The sequence below is a fragment of the Macrobrachium nipponense genome, chromosome 42 (genome assembly GCF_015104395.2).
Source record: "Macrobrachium nipponense isolate FS-2020 chromosome 42, ASM1510439v2, whole genome shotgun sequence".
Classification (NCBI taxonomy): Eukaryota; Metazoa; Arthropoda; class Malacostraca; order Decapoda; family Palaemonidae; genus Macrobrachium; species Macrobrachium nipponense.
In genome coordinates this window covers 20,662,813-20,683,378 of record NC_061103.1, presented here as the reverse complement: position 1 = coordinate 20,683,378, position 20,566 = coordinate 20,662,813, and the positions used below count along the sequence as shown (strand labels likewise).

The 20,566-nt window shown below is 46.0% G+C and overlaps 1 protein-coding gene across 1 annotated transcript in view; it reads right to left on the bottom strand.

The window, feature by feature from the left end:
- Window positions 1–15,699: 15,699 nt before the first annotated feature.
- Window positions 15,700–20,566, bottom strand: part of LOC135213008 (myosin-6-like) — a 5,493-nt gene continuing 626 nt past the window's right edge. Inside the window, exons 1-2 of the mRNA XM_064246787.1 lie at window positions 19,621–20,566; window positions 15,700–19,563 (exon numbers count right to left, since the gene is read on the bottom strand). The exon at window positions 19,621–20,566 is cut by the window's right edge and continues 626 nt beyond it. Coding sequence (XP_064102857.1) covers window positions 18,223–19,563; window positions 19,621–20,566 — 2,287 coding nt within the window. The 3' untranslated portion in view covers window positions 15,700–18,222. The remainder of the gene's footprint in view (window positions 19,564–19,620) is intronic.

Sequence of the window (20,566 nt, the reverse complement as noted above, 5' to 3'; positions counted from 1 at the left end):
ACCTAGCTAGAACAATCCAGTCTATTTTAGTTATACCTTCTAACTTTTCACTACTAGGACTACGTATGAAATCTTTCAAATCAAACATCTTTAATAACCTGCTCAAAATAACACAGCAAGACAAAAATTATAGCACTAACACTATCACAACTCTCCCCCCTCTCCCTAAAGTACATGGAAGTACTGAAAAGCAATTAACAGTAGGGATACGTCAAGTTATGGTCGAATACGCTCGACATGAATAAAGCAACAATTAATAAGGATACGTTCGGGTTTCATTCGATAGAATGAGTAAACACCGAGTATGGATACGTTTGAGTTTCGTTCGATAGAATGAGCAAAGAATGAGTAGGGATACGTTCGGGTTTCGTTCGACAGTCCCCCATGTAACATAAAAAAAAAAATCTTTCTCTATGGTAAGGATTTACGAGGTGAATATATCAGGAAACAGTGACAACCCACTATAACTTAAAATGTACTTTAATAACAATTAGTTAGGAAATTAAAGTCACTAACAGAACATTAAACAAATTACGGACGCATTACACAAAAGCAAAGACTCGCCATATAGCACTTCATCAAGACTATTCATCACTAATCACTGCATTTTACAGTATAATACCCAAGTCACAAAGCTTTACATCAACTCAACATATAATTCACTGTAACATCAAAAAGTTAGTGGCAACCAACGTTACATCACACAAGAAAACGTCCAAATGGATAAACAATACATTACCATATATTCCTCAAAACTTGATACACTATTATAATCACTTGTTTGTTTCAGCTCCAACGAAAATCATCGTTTTGGGCCTTTATATACCCGACTCACGCTAGACATCCATGGACTAAATATCATTTTTCGGTACATTATCCTTGGCGACTACCGCCTACGCCAAGCGCTACTGCCATCTGTTGTCTAGTGTACACACTTTTTTTGTATGCAAATATCAATTTTCAACCTTTTCTGCAATTTTACATTCAATAAATCAATATTCCTTTACACAATATATATACTATATATATATATATATATATATATATATATATATATATATATGTTTGTATATAATTGAATACACACACAACACACACACACACACACACACACACATATATATATATATATATATATATATATATATATATATATATATATATGCTTAAAAAATCACTGTAGATGCACGTGACTTCATAAATAAGCGAATACCACAGGAAAATGATAGTCAGAAATCCAAGCGCTTTCGTCTTTACTCAGACATTGTCAAAGAGTTAATCAACTCCTTGACAATGTCTGAGTAAAGACGAAAGCGCTTGGATTTCTGACTATCATATTCCTGTGGTATTCGCTTTATACATATATATATATTATATATATATATATATATATGTATATATATATATATATATACTATATATAAAGAGAGATTTTTAATAAGATTACTCTTGAATTTCTTGAAGCTTGTCCACCGCAGGAGTAAAGTGCATGAACATCAGCTACTTATAGACTTATAGATTAGGAGTTTACAGATTCGAAGATTGTTTCCTTTCTCTTGGTAGGTTGCTTACACACACGATAAATGTGTATATATACTGTATGTATGTGTGTGTATTTGTGTATTTGTATTCATATGCTTATATGTAATTGAATTCGGCAGAGGCCACCGCTAAAATAAAAGAGCAGTCCCAAGCGCTTTCGTGTGATTTCAACAAATTTTCAAGGCGCGTATATACATATAGTATATGTGTGTGTATGCATACTTATACACATTTGTATATAATACTGAATTTTGTCTTCATACGATTTTCCCCCTTCAGAGGAAAAAGCGCCAAAAGCTTACAGTAAGCCTCCAGCCGAATGTATATAGATATATTTATTATATATATATATATATATATATATATATATATATACTATATATATATATATATATATATATATCTATATATATATATATATATATATATACATATATGATATATATTTCTTACAGGTGATAATTGTTCTTATAGGTTTACAGGTGATGATTGTTCTTAAAGAATCACAGGTGGTGATTGTTCTTATAGGATCACAGGTGGTGATTGTTCTTATATGATCACAGTTGGTGATTGTTCTTATAAGATCACAGTTGGTGATTGTTCTTATATGATCACAGTTGCTGATTGTTCTTAAAGGATCACAGGTGATGATTGTTCTTAAAGGATTTCACAGTGCTGATTGTTCATAAAGATCACAGGTGATGATTTGTTCTTAAGGATCACAGTGGCGGTTATTCTTAAAGGAATCCAGGTGATGATTGTTCTTAAAGGATCACAGGTGGTGGTTATTCTTAAAGGATCACAGGTGGTGATTGTTCTTAAAGGATCACAGGTGGTGGTTATTCTTAAAGGATCCAGGTGGATGGATTGTTCCTTAAAGATCACAGGTGGTGGTTATTCTTAAAGGATCACAGGTGGTGATTGTTCTTAAAGGATCACAGGTGGTGGTTATTCTTAAAGGATCACAGGTGGTGATTGTTCTTAAAGGATCACAGGTGGTGGTTATTCTTAAAGGATCACAGGTGATGATTGTTCTTAAGGAATCACGAGGTGGTGGTTGATTCTTTAAAGGATTCACAGGTGGTGGTTTATTCTAAAGGAATCACAGGTGGTGGTTCTTCTTAAAGGATCCAGGTGATGATTGGTTCTTAAACAGGATCACATGGTGGTTTCTTAAAGGATCACAGGTGGTTGGTTTATTTCTTAAAGGGATTCACAGGTGGTGGTTATTCTTGTGATCACCAGGTTGTGAATTTGTTTTCTTAAAGGATCACGGTTGTTGTTTTTCTTAAAGATCACAAGGGGTGATGGTTGGTTCTTAAGGAAATCACAGGTGGTGGTTATTCTTAAAGGATCACAGGTGGTGGTTATTCTTAAAGGATCACAGGTGGTGGTTATTCTTAAAGGATCACAGGTGATGATTGTTCTTAAAGGATCACAGGTGGTGGTTATTCTTAAAGATCTTTACAGGTTGAAAGATTGGTTCTTAACGGATCCCCAGGTGTGGTTATTTCTTAAAGATCACAGGTGGTGGTTATTCTTAAAGGATTCACAGGTGGGTGGTTTATTCCTTAAAGGATCACAGGTGGTGATTGTTTCTTAAAGGAATCACAGGTGGTTGTTTATTCTTAAAGGATTCACAAGGTGGTGATTGTTCTTAAAGGATCAAAGGTTGTGGTTGGTATCTTAAGGATCCCAGTGGTTGTTATTCTTAAGGATCACAGTGATGATTGTTCTTGAAAGGATCACAGGTGAATTGAATTGTTCTTAAAGGATTCGACAGGTGATTATTGTTCTTAAAGGCTTAGGCTCACAGGTGGTGGTTTATTCTTAAGGATCACGTGGTGATTATTTTCTTAAAGGAATCACAGGTTGATTCTTATAATCATTACCGTGGTATTGTTCTTAAGGGATACACAGTTGCTGATTAAAGTTCGGTTAAAGATCACTGGTGATTGGATTGGTTTCTTAAAGGATTCACAGGTTCTTATTTTCTTAAAGGATCACAGGTGGATGATTAAAGTTCTTAATTGGATCACAGGTGGTGGTTATTCTTTAATTAGGATCACGGAGTGATGATTGTTCTTAAAGATCACAGGTGGTGTTATTCTTAAAGGCTCACAGGTGGTGGATTGGTTCTTAAAGATTAGGTGGTGTTATCTTAAAGGAATCACAGGTGATCATTTGTTCTAGGAATCACAGGTGGTTATTCTTAAAGGATCACAGGGGGTGAGTGGTTTTCTTAAAGGATCACAGGTGGTGGGTTATTCTTAAAGGTCAGGTGGTGATTGTTCTTAAAGGATCACAGGTTGGTGGTTATTCTTAACGGGAGCACCCAGGTGATGTTGTTCTTAAGGATCACAGGTGTGGTTATTCTTAGAGGATCACAAGGTGGTGGGTATTCTTAAAGATCACAAAAGGTGGTGGTTATTCTTAAGGATCACAGGTGATGGATTGTTTTCTTAAGGATCACAGGTGGTGGTTATTCTTAAAAGATCACGAGGTGGATGGTTATTCTTAGGATCACAGGTGGTGTTATTCTTTAAAGGATCACAGGATGGTGGATTGTTCTTTAAAGGATCAGGTGTTGGTTTTTCTTAGGATCACTTGATGGTTATTCTTAAAGGATCACAGGTGGTGGTTTTATTCTAAAGGTCACAGTGGTGGTGGTTATTCTTAAAGGATCACAGGTGGTGGTTATTCTTAAAGGATCACAGGTGATGATTGTTCTTAAAGGATCACAGGTGGTGGTTATTCTTAAAGGATCACGGTAAAGGATGATGGTAGTTCTTAAAGGATCACAAAGGTTGGTGGTTTATTTCTTAAAAGGAGCCGGTGGTGGTTATTCTTAAAGGATCAGGTGGTGGTTATTCTTAAAGGATCACAGGTGGTGATTGTTCTTAAAGGATCACAGGTGGTGGTTATTCTTAAAGGATCACAGGTGGTGATTGTTCTTAAAGGATCACAGGTGGTGGTTATTCTTAAAGGATCACAGGTGGTGGTTATTCTTAAAGGATCACAGGTGGATGATTGTTCTTAAAGGATCACAGGTGATGATTGTTCTTAAAGGATCACAGGTGATGATTGTTCTTAAAGGATCACAGGTGATGATTGTTCTTAAAGGATCACCGGTGGTTGTTTTCCTTAAAGGGGGATTCCACTTGGTTGATGATTGGTTCGGGGGTTAAAGGATCACAGGTTGGTGGTTTATTCGGGGTTAAAGGATTCCGGTGGGTGGTTGGTTCTTAAAGGATCACGGTGGTGGTTATTCTTAAAGGATCACAGGTGGTGATTGGTTCTTAAAGATCACAGGTGGTGGTTAATTCTTTTAAAGGCTTCTTTCAAAAAAAAAAAGTGGTGGTTATTCTTAAAGGATTCCAGGTGGTGGTTATTCTTAAAAGGATCCCAGGTGGCTTGGATTGTTCTTAAAGGATCCAGGTGGTTGTTTATTCTTAACGGATCACAGGTGGATTATTGGGTTCTTAAAGGATTCACAAAGGTGGTGGGGTTTAATCTTAAAGGTCAGGTTGGTTGGATTGGTTCTTAAAAGGATCACAGGTTGGTTGGTTATTCTTAAAAGGACAACAGGTGGTGGATTGGTTTCTTTAAAGGATCCACGGTGTTGGTTATTCTTTTTTAAAGGATCCAGGTGTGGGTTTGTTCTTAAGGATTAAAGGTTGGTGGTTATTCTTAAGGATTCACAGGTGGTGATTGTTCTTAAAGGATCACAGGTGGGGTTATTATTACTTAAGGATTCACAGGTTGGTAGGTTATTCTTAAAGGATCACAGGTGGTGGTTTTCCTTAAAGGAGGGATCACAAGGTGGATTGGATTTGGTTCTTAAAGGATCACCGGTGATTGTTGGTTCTTAAAGGATTCAACAGGTGGAGATTGTTCCTTAAAGGATTCACAGGGTGATTGGATTGGTTTGGCTTAAAGGATTCCGGAAGGTGGTTGGTTATTCTTAAAGGATTCCCAGGGTGGTGGTTATTCTTAACAAAGGGATCAACAGGTGGTGGTTATTCTTAAAGGCTTACAAGGTGGTGGTTATTTTCTTAAAGGATCACAGGTGGTGTTATTCTTAAAGGATCAAGGTGATGATTGTTTCTTAAAAGGAATCACAGGTGGTGGTTATTCTTAAAGGATCACAGGTGGTGGTTGTTCTAAAGGAATCACAGGTGGTGGTTATTCTTAAAGGATCACAGGTTGGTGGGGTATTGGTTCTTAAAGGATCACAGGTTGGTGGGTTATTCTTAAAGGATCACAGGTGGTTATTCTAAGGATTGGCACAGGTTGTGGTTTAATTCTTAGGCCTCACAGGTGATGATTGTTCTTAAAGGATCACAGGTGGTGGTTATTCTTAAAGGATCCACAGGTGGATTTGGATTGGTTCTTAAGGATCACAGGTTGGTGGTTATTCTAAAGGATCCCAGGTGGGTGGATTGGTTCTTAAAGGGATCACAGGGTGGTGGTTATGCTTAAAGGATCAAAGGTGGTGATTGTTCTTAAAAGGATCACAGGTGGTTGGTTTGTTCTTAAAAGGATCCAAGGTGTGGTTATTCTTAAAGGATCACAGGCTGGTGGGTATTGTTAAAGGTATCAACAGGTGATGATTGTTCTCTAGGGATCACAGTGTGGTGGTCATTCTAAAGGATCACAGGTGGTGGTTATTCTTAAAAGGATCACAGGTGGTGTTATTCTTTAAAGGATCACAGTTTGATGATTGTTCTTAAAGGATCACAGGTGGTGGGTTATTCTTAAAAGGATCACGGTGGTGGTTATTCTTAAAGGATCAAGTGTGGTGGTTTATTCTTAAAGGCATCACAGGTTGGTGGTTATTCTTAAAGGATCACAGTGGTGGATGGTTCTTAAAGGATTCACAGGTGGTGGTATTCTTAAAGGAATCAAGGTTGGTGATTGTTCTTAAAGGATCACAGGTGATGATTGTTCTTAAAGGATCACAGGTGATGATTGTTCTTAAAGGATCACAGGTGGTGGTTATTCTTAAAGGCATCACAGGTGGTGGTTATCTTAAAGATCACGGTGTGGTTATTCTTAAAAGGATCACAGGTGGTGCGTTATTCTTAAGGTACAGGTGGTTGATTGTTCTTTAAAGAAAGGATCACAGGTGGTGGTTATTCTTAAAGGGAATCACAGTGATGATTGTTCTAAAGGATCACAGGCTGGAATTGATGTGTTCTTTAAAGGATCACACAGTGGCATGATTTTCTTAAAGGATCACAGGTGGTTGGTTATTTCTTAAAGGATCCACAAAGGTGGTGGTTATTCTTAAAGTGGATCACAGGTGGTGGTTATTCCTTAAAAGGATTCACAGAAAGGTGGTGGTTATTCTAAAGGATCCACAGGTGATGGATTGGTTCTTAAAGGATCACAGGTGGTGGTTATTCTTAAAGGATCACAGGTGGTGGTTATTCTTAAAGGATCACAGGTGGTGATTGTTTTTATAACGGGCTGCTGGAAGTTCACTGGCCCTGGAAGCTGGACATGGGAGCGGAAGAGCAGCTGGACTTGTGGCCGAGGCTTGTGGAGGGACAGTGGTTAGGGGGTTGTTGGAAGTTCACTGGGCCTAGAACCTGGACCTGGGAGTGAAAGAGCAGCTGGTCCTGTGGCCAAGACTGGCAGATGGACAGCGGTTGGGAGCCCGATGGAAGTTCACTGATCCTGGAAGCTGAAGATCAGCTGGGATTGTGGCAGAGGTTGACAGATAGACAGTGGTTGAGGTGCCACTGGAAGTTCATTGGCTCTGGAAGCTGGACCTGAAAATCGAAAAGCAGCTGGACTTGTGGCTGAGGCTGGCGGATGGACAGTGGTTAGGGGCCCACTGGAAGATCACTGGCTCTGGAAGCAGAAGAGCAACTGGACTTGTGGCCAAGGCTTGCTGATGGACAGCAGTTGGTGGGCCGCTGGAAGTCCACTGGTCCTAAAAGCTGGACCTGGGAGCAGAAGAGCAGCTGGACATGTGACCAAGGCTGGCAGAAAGTCCAGTGGCTCCCTGTTCACCAATCTCAGGCTCAAGTTCAGGTGGTGGTTGCAGCTTTGATTTTTCTCCATATTCCAGAACCAATGAATGTCCAGCAGCAGCACTCCAATTGTGGGCCATCACCAGCTTATGGGTCAAGTCCAGGTGGTGGTTTCATATTTGCTCCCTCTCCAGCTTCCAGGACCAGCAAATGTCCAGTGGCCCCCCAACCGCCAGCCGTACAGCAGCCTCAGTCTCAAGTCCAGGTACACCCGGCACCCCAGCCATTCACCAGACTTGGGCTCAAGTCCAAGTGGCAGGTGCAGCTTTGTTCTTTCTCCAGCTTCCTGAACCAGTAAACATCAAGAGCCCCAACCGATGGCTGTTCACTAGCCTTGGGCTGAAATTTAGGTGGTGGTTGCAGCTTTGCTTTTTCTCCAGCTTCCAGGACCAGTGAACAACAAAGCTGATGAATGGCTGGTTGGGGGGGGGGGGAGCCCACTGGACGTTTACTGGTACTGGAAGCTGGAACAAGAAGTGAAGTGAAGACATGAAAACTAGTGATTGTTGATATAGAGCTTTTTCTCTGTCCTGGGATTCCTGGATAAAAATAGTCTCAGGATTTTCAATTGTATAGAATTGCACATTATACCTAGTTTCCCTTTCAGGTTTTTGATGTGCTTAGCATTACTAGATATGCAGAAATATTACTGTAGATTGACTGTCTTATTAATTCCACCTAATATTTGTTTCTAGCATACACTATATTTTTTCAACACGTTATTTGGCATTTGCTTAAAATCTACATTGATTGACAATCTATGCATAAAGATCAATTGATATGAATTTATATTTTGAGTAGGTATGTAATATGTCTGTATATACATGTGTGTGTATTTATGTATATGTATATGAATCACTGTGATGTGATAATTATTCATACATATATATATATGTATGTATATATATATATATATATATATATATATATATATATATATATATATACATATATATATATTAGGGCTGTTGTCTCGTATAATAAGGCGCCCTATGAGGTAATGTTAGACTTGCGATAATCTTACGCTAAGTCGGTTGGTATTGCAGATCACTTACGAAGTCGGTATTATCTTCTTTGGTTATGACGACGATGTGTTAAACTCATGATGATTCGGCAATGATGTGAGGTTCTAGTAGAAACCACGAAGTACAAAAAATACTTATATTCTCTGAGATTACATGGTGAAGATCAAGTAGGATTGTACAGGTCTTCTAATGACGATAGCTTGATCACTTCTGCCAATGATGAGAGCCAATTCTGTTCTGTTCTGTCTACCATCTCGGTTACAAGTCATAAAGGAAGCAGACAGTAGCTCGAACATATGAACATACATACCAAATGAGACACATTACTAATCACGTAGGCCATTTGAATTATAGGTCGCGGTAGTTGTCTCAAGCAGGGAGCTTGGACTAATGTTTCAAAACAAATGAATGAACACAGGTGACGGCACGTCATCTTAGCCTACATACTTTATCGTCTCTGGTCTGATCACATTCCTGCAAGCAATCTGGTTGACCTCTTTAGTTTTAGTCCTTTATATATATGGAATAACATTCCATATTTTTTATTTATAATCAACTACATATATACATTAATATATTATATATATATATATATATATATATATATCATATATATATATATATACATATATATATATATATATATACCTATATATATACTATATATGGGACTGCTTTGCGTGATTACCGTCCCAAATATACAAAATATAGCATTAGTTAACTACACAGTAATACTACATTTCCATTTGATGAACAAGGAATATTTTCCTCTTGAAAAATCTGCAAACTTATACATGATTATTTTTTCATGGTTTTATATCCCTCTCCTCTGTAGATTTAGCTACTGCGGTAAACTGATAACAATGGAATAGACGCTTTATTTTCCATTTGACAGGCCTTACCTTGCAAATGCATTGTAACTTGCGATTTTGCAACTAGCAAGATGCTGTTGATGGGAAAATACAATTCACTGAAAATATAAAGTATTTTGTATAAATATCAACACAGTGACATAATCTGCACATCTATCATTATCACCATACAGATGACAGAAATTGTCTGTATTTACAGTTAAATAAATATAAACAGAACAGCAAGTCCACAACCATCCTGCAGTCAAGTTTGTCCCTATTTTTGTACTTAATTTTATCCCAGTATTTCCCTAACCAAAACCTGCTGGACTAGAGGATGACAAAGCTGATGAATGGCTGGTGGTTGGGGGGTTGCTGGACGTTCACTGGTGCTGGAAGCTGGAACAAGAAGTGAAGAAATTGAGCCCTGCTGCACTTGAGGAAAACAAAGCTGATGAACAGCTGGTAGTTGAGGGGCTGCTGGACATTAACTGGTGCTGGAAGCTGGAACAAGAAGAAAGGACATCAAAACCTGCTGGACTCTTTAAGATGAAGAGTGACTTAACGGATGGCAGTTGTGGGGCCGCTGGATGTTCACTGGTGCTGGAAGCTGGAACAGAAGTGAAGACATCAAAATCCTCTTGACTCGAGGACAACTAGGCTGATGAACATATGGTGGATGGGGGGCCACTGGACTTTCACATGACCTGGAACCTGGAACAGAAGCGAAGACATCAAAACCTGCTGGACTAGAGGACAATGAGGCTGATGAATGGCTGGCAGTTGAGGGTCCACTGGACGTTCTCTGGTCTGGAACCTGGAACAGAAGTGAAGACATCAAAACCTGATAGACTCGAGGACAACGAATGATTGATGGCTGGGGAGCCACTGGACATTCACTGGTCATGGAAGCTGGAACAGAAGTGAAAATGTCAAAACCTGCTGAACTCAAGGGTGAAGATGCTGATTAACAGCTGGCAGTTGGGGGTCCATGGTATGTTCAATGGTGCTGGAAGCTGGAACAGAAGCACAGACATCAAAACCTGCTGGACTTGAGGATGACGAGGCTGACAAACAGATGATGGATGGGGGGCTGCTGGACATTTACTGGACCTAGATCCTGGAACAGAAGCGAAGACGTCAAAATCTGCTGGACTCGAGGACAACAAGGCTGATGAATAACCGACAGTTGGGTTGCTGTCGGAAGTTCACTGGTTCTGGATGCTAGAACAGTAGTGAAGGCATCAAAACCTGCTGGACTTTAGGAAGACAAAGCTGATGAACGGCTGGTGGTTGTGGGGGCTGCTGGACGTTCACTGGTGCTTGAAGCTGGGACAAGAAGTGAAGACATCAGTTCCTGCTGGACTCGAGGATGTCTAAGCTGACGAACAGATGGTGGTTGGGGGGCAGCTGGACATTCACTAGTGCTGGAAGGTGGAACAAGAAGTGAAGGTATCAAAACCTGCTGGAATCGAGGATGAGAAAGCTGATGAATGGCTGGTGGTTAGGGGGCTGCTTGACATTCACTAGTGCCGGAAGTTGAAACAAGAGGTGAAGGCATCAAAACCTGCTTTGTCATCGCCAAGCCCAGAAGGTTTTGATGCCTTGTTCATTTTCTAGCACCAGTGGCCCCCAACCACCAGCCATTCGTCAACTTTGTCATCCTTGAGTCCAACAGGTTTTGATACCTTCACTTCTTGTTCCAGCTTCCAGCACCAGTGAATGTCCAGTGGCCACCCAAACACCACACGTTTGTTTGTTTTGTCATCCTTTAGTCCAGCAGCTTTTGATGTGATCACGTCTTGTTCTATCTTCCAGCACCAGTGAAACTCCAGCGGCCCCACAACCACCAGCCGTTCTTCAGCTTTGTCATTGTTAAGTGCAGCAAATTTTGATTTCTCCACTCCTTGTTCCAGCTTCCAGCACCTGTGAATGTGCAGTGGCCCCCAGCGACCAGACGTTTGTCAGCTTCTTCGTCCTCGAGTCCAGGACCTTTTGATATCTTCACTTCTTGCTCCAGCTTCCAGCACCTATGAATGTCCAGCGTCTCCCCAACCACCAGCAATTCGTCAGTATTGTTATCCTCAAGTCCAGCAGGTTTTGATGTCTTCACTTCTTGTTCCAGCTTCCAGCACCAGTGAACGTCTCTAGTGGCCCACCAAACCAACGGCCGATCGACAACCTCGTCATCTTCGAGTCCAGTTTGATATGTTCATTCTCATTCCAGCTTCCAGCACCAGTGAATGTCCAGTGGACCCCCACAGCCACCACCCGTTCCTCTGTTTCGTCGTCCTTGAGTCCAGCAGCTTTTGATGTGTTCACTTCTTGTTCCAGTTTCCAGTACCTGTGAACGTCCAGTGCCCCCCCAATGACCAGACGTCCGTCAGCTTTGTCGTCCTCAAGTCTAGGACCTTTTGATAGTGCCTCAGTGGCGTGGTTGGTATGGTCTTTACCTGCCACCTCGTTGGCTGCGAGTTCAATTCTTGACTATTCCATTGAGGGGTCAGAGATGTAAATTTCTGGTGATAGAAGTTCACTCTCGACGTGGTTCAGAAGTCACATAAAGCCGTTGGTCCCATTGCTGAATAACCACTGGTTCCATGCAACGTAAAAACACCATACAAACAAACAAACAAAACAAACTGGACCTTTTTATGTCTTCACTTCTTGTTCCAGCTTCTAGCACCTATGAACGTCCAGTGACTCCCCAACCACCAGCCGTTCGTCAGCTTTGTCATCATCAAGTCCAGCCGGTTTTGATGTCTTCACTTCTTGTTCCAGCTTCCAGCACCAGTGAACGTCCAGTGGCTCCCCAACAACAAACCATTCATCAGCTTTGTTGTCCTTAAGTACAGCACCTTTCATTGTCTTCTTACAATTTCCAGCACCAGTGAACGTCTAGTGGCCCATTCGTCAGCTTCCTCCTCCTCGAGTCCGCCATCTTCCCATGTCCTGTTCCAGCACCAGCGAACGTCCAGCCCACCCCCCCCCCCCCACCACCCCCCACCCCCCCCCCCCCCCCCCCCCCCCCCCCACCAACCGTTCGTCAGCTCAGTCGTCCTTGAGTCCTGCACCTTTCAGTGTTCTGTTCCAGCACCTGCGAACATCCTGTGGCCCCCCAACCACCAGCCGTTCCTCAGCTTCTTCCTCCATGAGTCAGGCACCTTTCGATGTCGTTACAGACCCAGCGATTGTCCAGTACCCCCCTAACCACCAGCCGTTCCTCAGCTTGGTCCTCCTCCAGCCCACCACCCTCCTATCTCTTGTTCCAGCACCAGAGAACGTCTAGTGGCCCCCTAACCACCAGCCGTTCCTAAGTCCAGTCCTCCTCCAGCCCGCCACCTTCCCCAGTAGCCCCCCAACCACCAGCCGTTCCTCAGCTCGGTTCTCCTCCAGCCCGCCACCTTGCCGCATCCTGTTCCAGCACCAGCAAACGTCTAGTGGCCTCCCTAACCACTGGCTGTTCCTCAGGTTGGTCCTCCTTGGGACAACCTCATTGCCGTGTCCTGTTCCGGCACCAGCGAACACCCAGTGGCCCCCCAAACCACTGGCCATTCCTCAGCTTGGTCCTCATCGTGCCCGCCTCCTTGCCGCATCCTGTTCCATCACCAGCGAATGCCCAGTGAACCCCCCCCCCCCCCCCCCCCCCCCCCCCCCCCCCCCGCGCCCAAACCACCGGCCATTAATCAGCTCGGTCCTCCTCATGCCTGCCTCCTTGTCACGTCCTATTCCGGCACAAGCCAACATCTGAACTGAGGTACAGCCGGTGGTTAGGGGGGGCCACTGGATGTTCACTGGTGCCGGAACAGGAGGCGGGCACAAGAAGGACCATGCTGAGGAACAGCCAGCTGTTTGGGGGGGCCATTGGACGTTCGCTGGTGCTGGTACAGGGAACGGCAAGGTGGCAGGCACTAGGAGGACCAAGCTGAGGAATAGCCGGTGGTTTGGGGGGGTCATTGGACGTTCGGTGGTGCCACAACAGGACGCGGCAAGGACGTGGGCACAAGGAGGACCAAGCTGACCTCAGCATGGTCCTCCTCATGCCCTCAAACCTTGCCGCGTCCATTTCCAGCTCCAGCGAACATCCAGTGGCCCCCGAAACCACCGGCGTTTCCTCAGCTCGGTCCTCCTCACGCCCGCAAACCTTGTTGTGTCCTATTAAAGCACGAACGAAATTCCAGTGACCCCCAAACCACTAGCTGTTCCTCAGCTTGTTCCTTCTAACGCCCAGAAACCTTGTTGCGTCCTGTCCCAACACAAGCGAACTTCCGGTGGCCCCCCAAACCACGAGCCGTTCCTCAGCTCAGTCCTCCTCGCGCCCGCAAACCTTGCTGCGTCCTGTTCCAGCATCAGCCAACATCCAGTGGTCCCCCCTAAACCACCAGCCATTCCTCAGGTCAATCCTCCTTGCGCCGGCAAACCTTGCCGCATCATTTTCCAGCACAAGTGAACTTCCGGTGGGCCCCCAAACCACCAGCCGTTCCTCAGCTCGGTCCTCCTCGCGCCCGCAAACTTTGCCGAGTCCTGTTCCAGCACGAGCAAACTTCCGGTGGCCATGCAAACCACCAACTGTTCCTCAGCTCAGTCCTCCTCACGCATGCAAACCTTGCTGTGTCCTATTCCAGCACCAGCCAATAACCGGTGGTCCCCCCAAACCACCAGCCGTTCCTCAGCTCGGTCCTCCTCGTGCCCCTAAACCTTGCCGCGTGCTGTTCCATCACCAGCAAACGTCTGGTGGTCCCCCCAAACCACCAGCCGTTCCTCAGCTCGGTCCTCCTCGCGCCGCAAACCTTGCCGCGTCCTGTTCCAGCACCAGCAAAATATCCAGTGGTCCCCAAAATCACCAGCTGTTCCTCAGCTTGGTCCTCCTCGCGCCCGCACAAACCTTGCCGCGTCCTGTTTTCAGCATCAGCAAACGTCCGGTTGATTCCCCAAACAGCCTTGCCGTTCCTCAGCTCGGTCTTCCTCGTGCATGCAAACCTTGCCTTGTCCTGTTCCAGCGAACATTCGGTGGTCCCCCCAAACCCCCACAGCTGTTCCTCAGCTTGGTCCCTCCTCCCACCCGCAAACCTTGCCGCGTCCTGTACCAGCACCAGTGAACGTCCGGTGGTCCCCATAAACCACCAGCCGTTCCTCAGCTCGGTCCTCCTTGTGCCCACAAACCTTGCTGCGTCCTGTTCCAGCGAACGTCTGGTGGTCCCCCAAACCACCAGCTGTTCCTCAGCTCGTTCCTTGCCGCGTCCAGTTTTAGCGAACGTTCGATGGTCCCCCCAGACCAACCAGCCTTTCCTTAGCTCAGTCCTCCTCGTGCACGCAAACCTTGTCGCGTCCTGTTCCAGCGAACATTCGGTAGTCCCCCCAAACCACCAAGCCGTTCCTCAGCTCGCTCCTCCCCATTCTTGCAAACATTGCCGCGTCCTCTTCCAGCACCAGCGAACGTCTGGTGGTCCCCCCAAACCACCAGCCATTCCTCAGCTATCTTCCTTGCGCTTGCAACTCGTGCCGCATCCTGTTGCAGCACCATCGAACATCTAGTGTTCCTTTCCCTCCACCAAAAGCCACCAACCGTTTCCTAAGGCTCAGTCCTCCTTCATGCTAAGCAAATTCCTTACGGATCGCCCCCAACCCATTGGCGGAATACGTTGATGGTGGTTCCCCCAAACCAACCAAACCTGATTCCCTCAGGCTTGGTCTATTCTCTTCCTCTGCGCCCCTCCCTCAAACCTTGCCGATCGTTTTCCATAGTTTCTAATTCTAACGTCCAAAAGGTGGTACCCGCCCCCCACTCCCAATAAAACCGACAGCCATTCTCAGGCATTTGGTCCTCATTGGCGCCCTCATAATAAACCTTGCCCATCAGTTATACCTTAGATTTCACTTTCCAATTGACACCAGCGTATGATATGTTAACTCCCGTGTGTCCGAGGTCCCCTACCCAAAATCAGGATCCACGCACCATTCCTCAGTGTTGGTCCTTCGCCTTCCTCCTCGCCCTCTTCAACCTTGCCGAACCTGTGCCACCCGAGCTAGTCACCTAAGCGAACCAATACCATAGGCCTCCCCCCAAACGACCAGCCGAACTTCCTCAGGTTGGTCCCCCTAAGACCAAATTACGACCATTCGAAACCTTGCCAGGCGGTCCTGCCTTGCCGAGCCTGTACCAGCGAACCTTGTCCGGCTCGGTTTCCCCCCAAATCCGGACCAGCCATTCCTCAGGCGGTAATTCCTTAACGACCCTCAAACACTAGCGAACGTCCGGTGGTCCCCCCAAACCACCAGCCATTCCTCAGGTTGGTCCTCCTTGCGCCCTCAAACCTTGCCGCGTCCTGTTCCAGCACCAGCGAACGTCCGATGGTCCCCCCAAAACCACCAGCCATTCCTCAGGTTGGTCCTCCTTGCGCCCTCAAACCTTGCCGCGTCCTGTTCCAGCACCAGCGAACGTCTGGTGGTCCCCCCAAACCACCAGCCATTCCTCAGGTTGGTCCTCCTTGCGCCCTCAAACCTTGCCGTGTCCTGTTCCAGCACCAGCGAACGTCCGATGGTCCCCCCAAAACCACCAGCCATTCCTCAGGTTGGTCCTCCTTGCGCCCTCAAACCTTGCCGCGTCCTGTTCCAGCACCAGCGAACGTCCGATGGTCCCCCCAAACCACCAGCCATTCCTCAGGTTGGTCCTCCTTGCGCCCTCAAACCTTGCCGTGTCCTGTTCCAGCACTAGCGAATGTATGGTGGTCCCCCCAAACTACCAGCCATTCCTCAGGTTGGTCCTCCTTGCGCCCTCAAACCTTTCCGCATCCTGTTCCAGCAAATGTCTGGTGGTCCCCCAAACCACAAGCTGTTCCTCACCTCGGTCCTCCTCGCGTCCACAAACCTTTCCGCGTCCTGTTCCAGCACCAGCGAACATCTGGTGGTCCCCCAAACCACCAGCTGATCCACAGCTTGGTCCTCCTTGCGACCTCAAACCTTGCTGCGTCCTTTTCCAGCGATCGTCTGGTGGTCCCCCAAACCACCAGCTGTTCCTCAGCTCGGTCCTTGTGTGCCCTCAATCCTTGCCGCGTCCTGTTCCAGCGAACGTCTGGTGGTCCCCCCGAACCACCTGCCGTTCCTCACCTCGGTCCTCCCCGCGTCCGCAAACCTTGCTGCGTCCTGTTCCAGCAAACGTCTGGTGGTCCCCCCAAACCACCAGCCGTTTCTAACCTCGGTCCTCCTCGCGTCCGCAAACCTTGCCGCTTCCTTTTCCAGCACCAGCGAACGTCTGGTGGTCTCCCAAACCACCAGCTGATCCTCAGCTTGGTCCTCCTTGCGCCCTCAAACCTTGCCATGTCCTGTTCCAGCGAATGTCTGGTGGTCCCCCCAAGCCACCAGCTGTTCTTCAGCTCATTCCTCCTCGCCCCCGCAAACCTTGCCCTGTCCTGTTCCAGCACTAGCAAACATATGGTGGTTCCTCCAAACCACCAACCATTCCTCAGCTTGGTCCTCCTTGTGCCCTCAAACCTTGCCGCATCCTGTTCCAGCGAATGTCCGGTGGTCCCCCCAAACCACCAGCCATTCCTCAGGTTGGTCCTCCTTGCGCCCTCAAACCTTGCCGCATCCTGTTCCAGCGAATGTCCGGTGGTCCCCCCTCCCCCCAAACCACCAGCCATTCCTCAGGTTGGTCCTCCTTACGCCCTCAAACCTTGCCGCATCCTGTTCCAGCGAATGTCCGGTGGTCCCCCCAAACCACCAGCCATTCCTCAGCTCGGTCCTCTTCGCGCCTGCAAACCTTGCCGCGTCTTGTTCCAGCAAACGTCTGGTGGTCCCCCCAAGCCACCAGCTGTTCTTCAGCTCATTCCTCCTCGCCCCCGCAAACCTTGCCCTGTCCTGTTCCAGCACTAGCAAACATATGGTGGTTCCTCCAAACCACCAACCATTCCTCAGCTTGGTCCTCCTTGTGCCCTCAAACCTTGCCGCATCCTGTTCCAGCGAATGTCCGGTGGTCCCCCCAAACCACCAGCCATTCCTCAGGTTGGTCCTCCTTGCGCCCTCAAACCTTGCCGCATCCTGTTCCAGCGAATGTCCGGTGGTCCCCCCAAACCACCAGCCATTCCTCAGGTTGGTCCTCCTTGCGCCCTCAAACCTTGCCGCATCCTGTTCCAGCGAATGTCCGGTGGTCCCCCCAAACCACCAGCCATTCCTCAGCTCGGTCCTCTTCGCGCCTGCAAACCTTGCCGCGTCTTGTTCCAGCAAACGTCTGGTGGTCCCCCCGAACCACCAGCCGTTCCTCACCTCAGTCCTCCTCGCGTCCACAAACCTTGCCGCTTCCTTTTCCAGCACCAGCGAACGTCCGGTGGTCCCCCCAAACCACCAGCTGTTCCTCAGCTCGGTCCTTGTGTGCCCTCAATCCTAGCCGCGTCCTGTTCCAGCGAACGTCTGGTGGTCCCCCCAAACCACCAGCCATTCCTCACCTCGGTCCTCCTCGCCCCCGCAAACCTTTCCGTGTCCTGGTCCAGCACCAGCGAACATCTGGTGGTCCCCCCAAACCACCAGCTGTTCCTCAGCTCGGTCCTCCTCGCGCCTGCAACCTTGGCGTGTCCTGTCCCAGCACCAGTGAACATCTGGTGGTCCCCCCCAAGCCACCAGCCGTTCCTCAGCTTGGTCCTCCTTGAGCTTGCCACCTACTTGCTTCCTGTTCCAGCACCAGCCAAGTTGGTGGTTACAGCTTTGCTTTACAAATGCGTTCTATTCTCCTTAAGCGTTTTCTTTTCCTGCCTTCACGTCTTCCTGCTCTTAAGGGCTTACTTTCTGTTTACTTAGCTCCTTTTCAGCCCTCCTACTTCCTTTTCTCTTCCTGTTCTTCCGAATTAGTGATTTCCATAACTTTTTTCCCCATTTTCTTTCTGTCTGCCTTTCAGCCATCATCTCCTTAACACTCTCCTTTATCTCCTCCAGAAGTATCTCCTCTATATCCTCGAATATCTCTTCTAAACTCTCTCTAGGCATATTTATTTCTTTCCTGAGCATCTCTTTGGTTCCGTCAAGTAATTTGTCAAGTAATTCCTCTAAATCTTCAGGTGTCATCTTTGTTTCCTCATGTACAATCTCGAGTATCTCCATATATTCAGGTGGAGTCTCCTCTTTATCCTCGAGTATATCATGTAAAACCATACGGAACATGTCACCTCTCTCTTCCTCAATTGCAATTTCTATTTCTTCCTTGAGTATCTTCTCTAGTGCTTCAAGTAACTCCCCTATATCTTCCTCTGTTATCACATCTGCGTTTGAACGTTCTTGTCCTTCATTGAGAAGTACTTCCTGAACTCCTTCTGACATAAGGACGTCGTTAGCTTCACTTTTTAACTTACTGTGGAATTCACAGTCTGCTCTTGAAGAATGACTTTGGCTGGATGGATCGTCTTTTTCGTCACACACTACAGAGTATTCACAGTCCTCCATACATATCCAGCCATTTTCATTGCTTTCGTCCAGTGGAGGGGAATTGGCCGTCTGTCGTGTTCCTGAATCCTCTGGCCTTGGGCGCTGATCGCTGGGCTCAATTTGAGAGTCATCGGTGCTCATTATCTGATAAAGACTTAGCACTGCACTTAGCATTTCTTCACCCCTTCTCTCTTCCTCCACTAACAGCTCCAAAAGTTGCTCTTGCCTCTCTCGTAATGTCACTATTTCCTTCATCGCCTCCTCAACTTTTTTTCTCCCCTCATCTTTTTCTCTCTCACATGTATTTCGTTCCTTTTCGAGCCTGGCGTTTTCTGTCTTCAGTTCGTTAATTGCGTTTTCCTTTTCGTGCAAAGATATCGTCAGAGCATTCATTTGCTTCTTCATGGCTTCCAGATGGTTTTCCAAAGAGATTATTTTATCAATATCTTCTCTTCTCTCGTGTTCGAGACGGTCAGTCATCGTCTCCTTATTAACCATTGGAGCCTTCTTCACCTCTTCCTGCCCTTCAGGCCTTAATTTCTGTTTCCTTAGCTCCTTTTCAGCCCTCCTTCTGCCCTTTCTCTGCCTGTTCTTCCGAATTAGTGATTTCCATAACTTTTTTCCCCATTTTCTTTTTGTCCGCTGTTCAGCCATCATCTCCTTAACACTCTCCTTTATGTGCTCCAGAAGTACCTCCTCTATATCCTCAACTATCTCTTCTAAACTCTCCTTTATGTGCTCCAGAAGTACCTCCTCTATATCCTCAACTATCTCTTCTAAACTCTTCCTTGGCATATTTACTTCTTTCCAGAGCACCTCTTTTGTTCCGTCAAGTAATCCGTCAAGCAATTCCTCTAAATCCTCAGGTGTCATCTTTGTTTCCTCATGTACAATCTCGAGTATCTCCATATATTCAGGTGGAGTCTCCTCTTTATCCTCGAGTATATCATGTAAAACCATAAGGAACATGTCACCTCTCTCTTCCTCAATTGTCATTTCTATTTCTTCCTTGAGTATCTTCTCTAGTGCTTCAAGTAACTCCCCTATGTCTTCCTCTGTTATCACATCTGCGTTTGAACGTTCTTGTCCTTCATTGGGAAGTACTTCCTGAACTCCTTCACTTTTTAACTTAATGTCGTCACTCGGCTCAATTGGAGAGTCTTCGGTGCTCATTATCTGATAAAGACTTAGCACTGCGTTTGCCATTTCTTCACTCCTTCTCTCTTCCTCCACTAACAACTCCAAAAGTTGTTCTTGCCTCTCTCTTAATGTCAGTATTTCCTTCACCGCCTCGTCAACTTTTTTTCTCCCCACATCTTTTTCTCTCTCACTCGTATTTCGTTCAGTTTCCAGCCTGGCGTTTTCTGTCTTCAGTTCGTTAATTGCGCCTTCCATTTCCCTGACGTTTCTCTCTTTTTCTTGCAAAGATATCGTCAGGGCGTTCATTTGCTTCTTCATGGCATCCAGATGGTTTTCCAAACAGATTATTTTATTCATATCTTTTCTTTTCTCGTTTTCGAGACGATCAATCATCGTCTCCTTAACCAGATTTTCACTCTGGAGATGATTCCTTTCTTCTAAGAGAAGGTGAAGTCTCTCTTCCATTTCTCTTTTGGTTTTTATTTTGTCGGCCGCCAAAGCAGCGACTTCTTCCTGTAGACTTCTCATCCTCTTCTCGCGCTGAACGCTCCTCGTC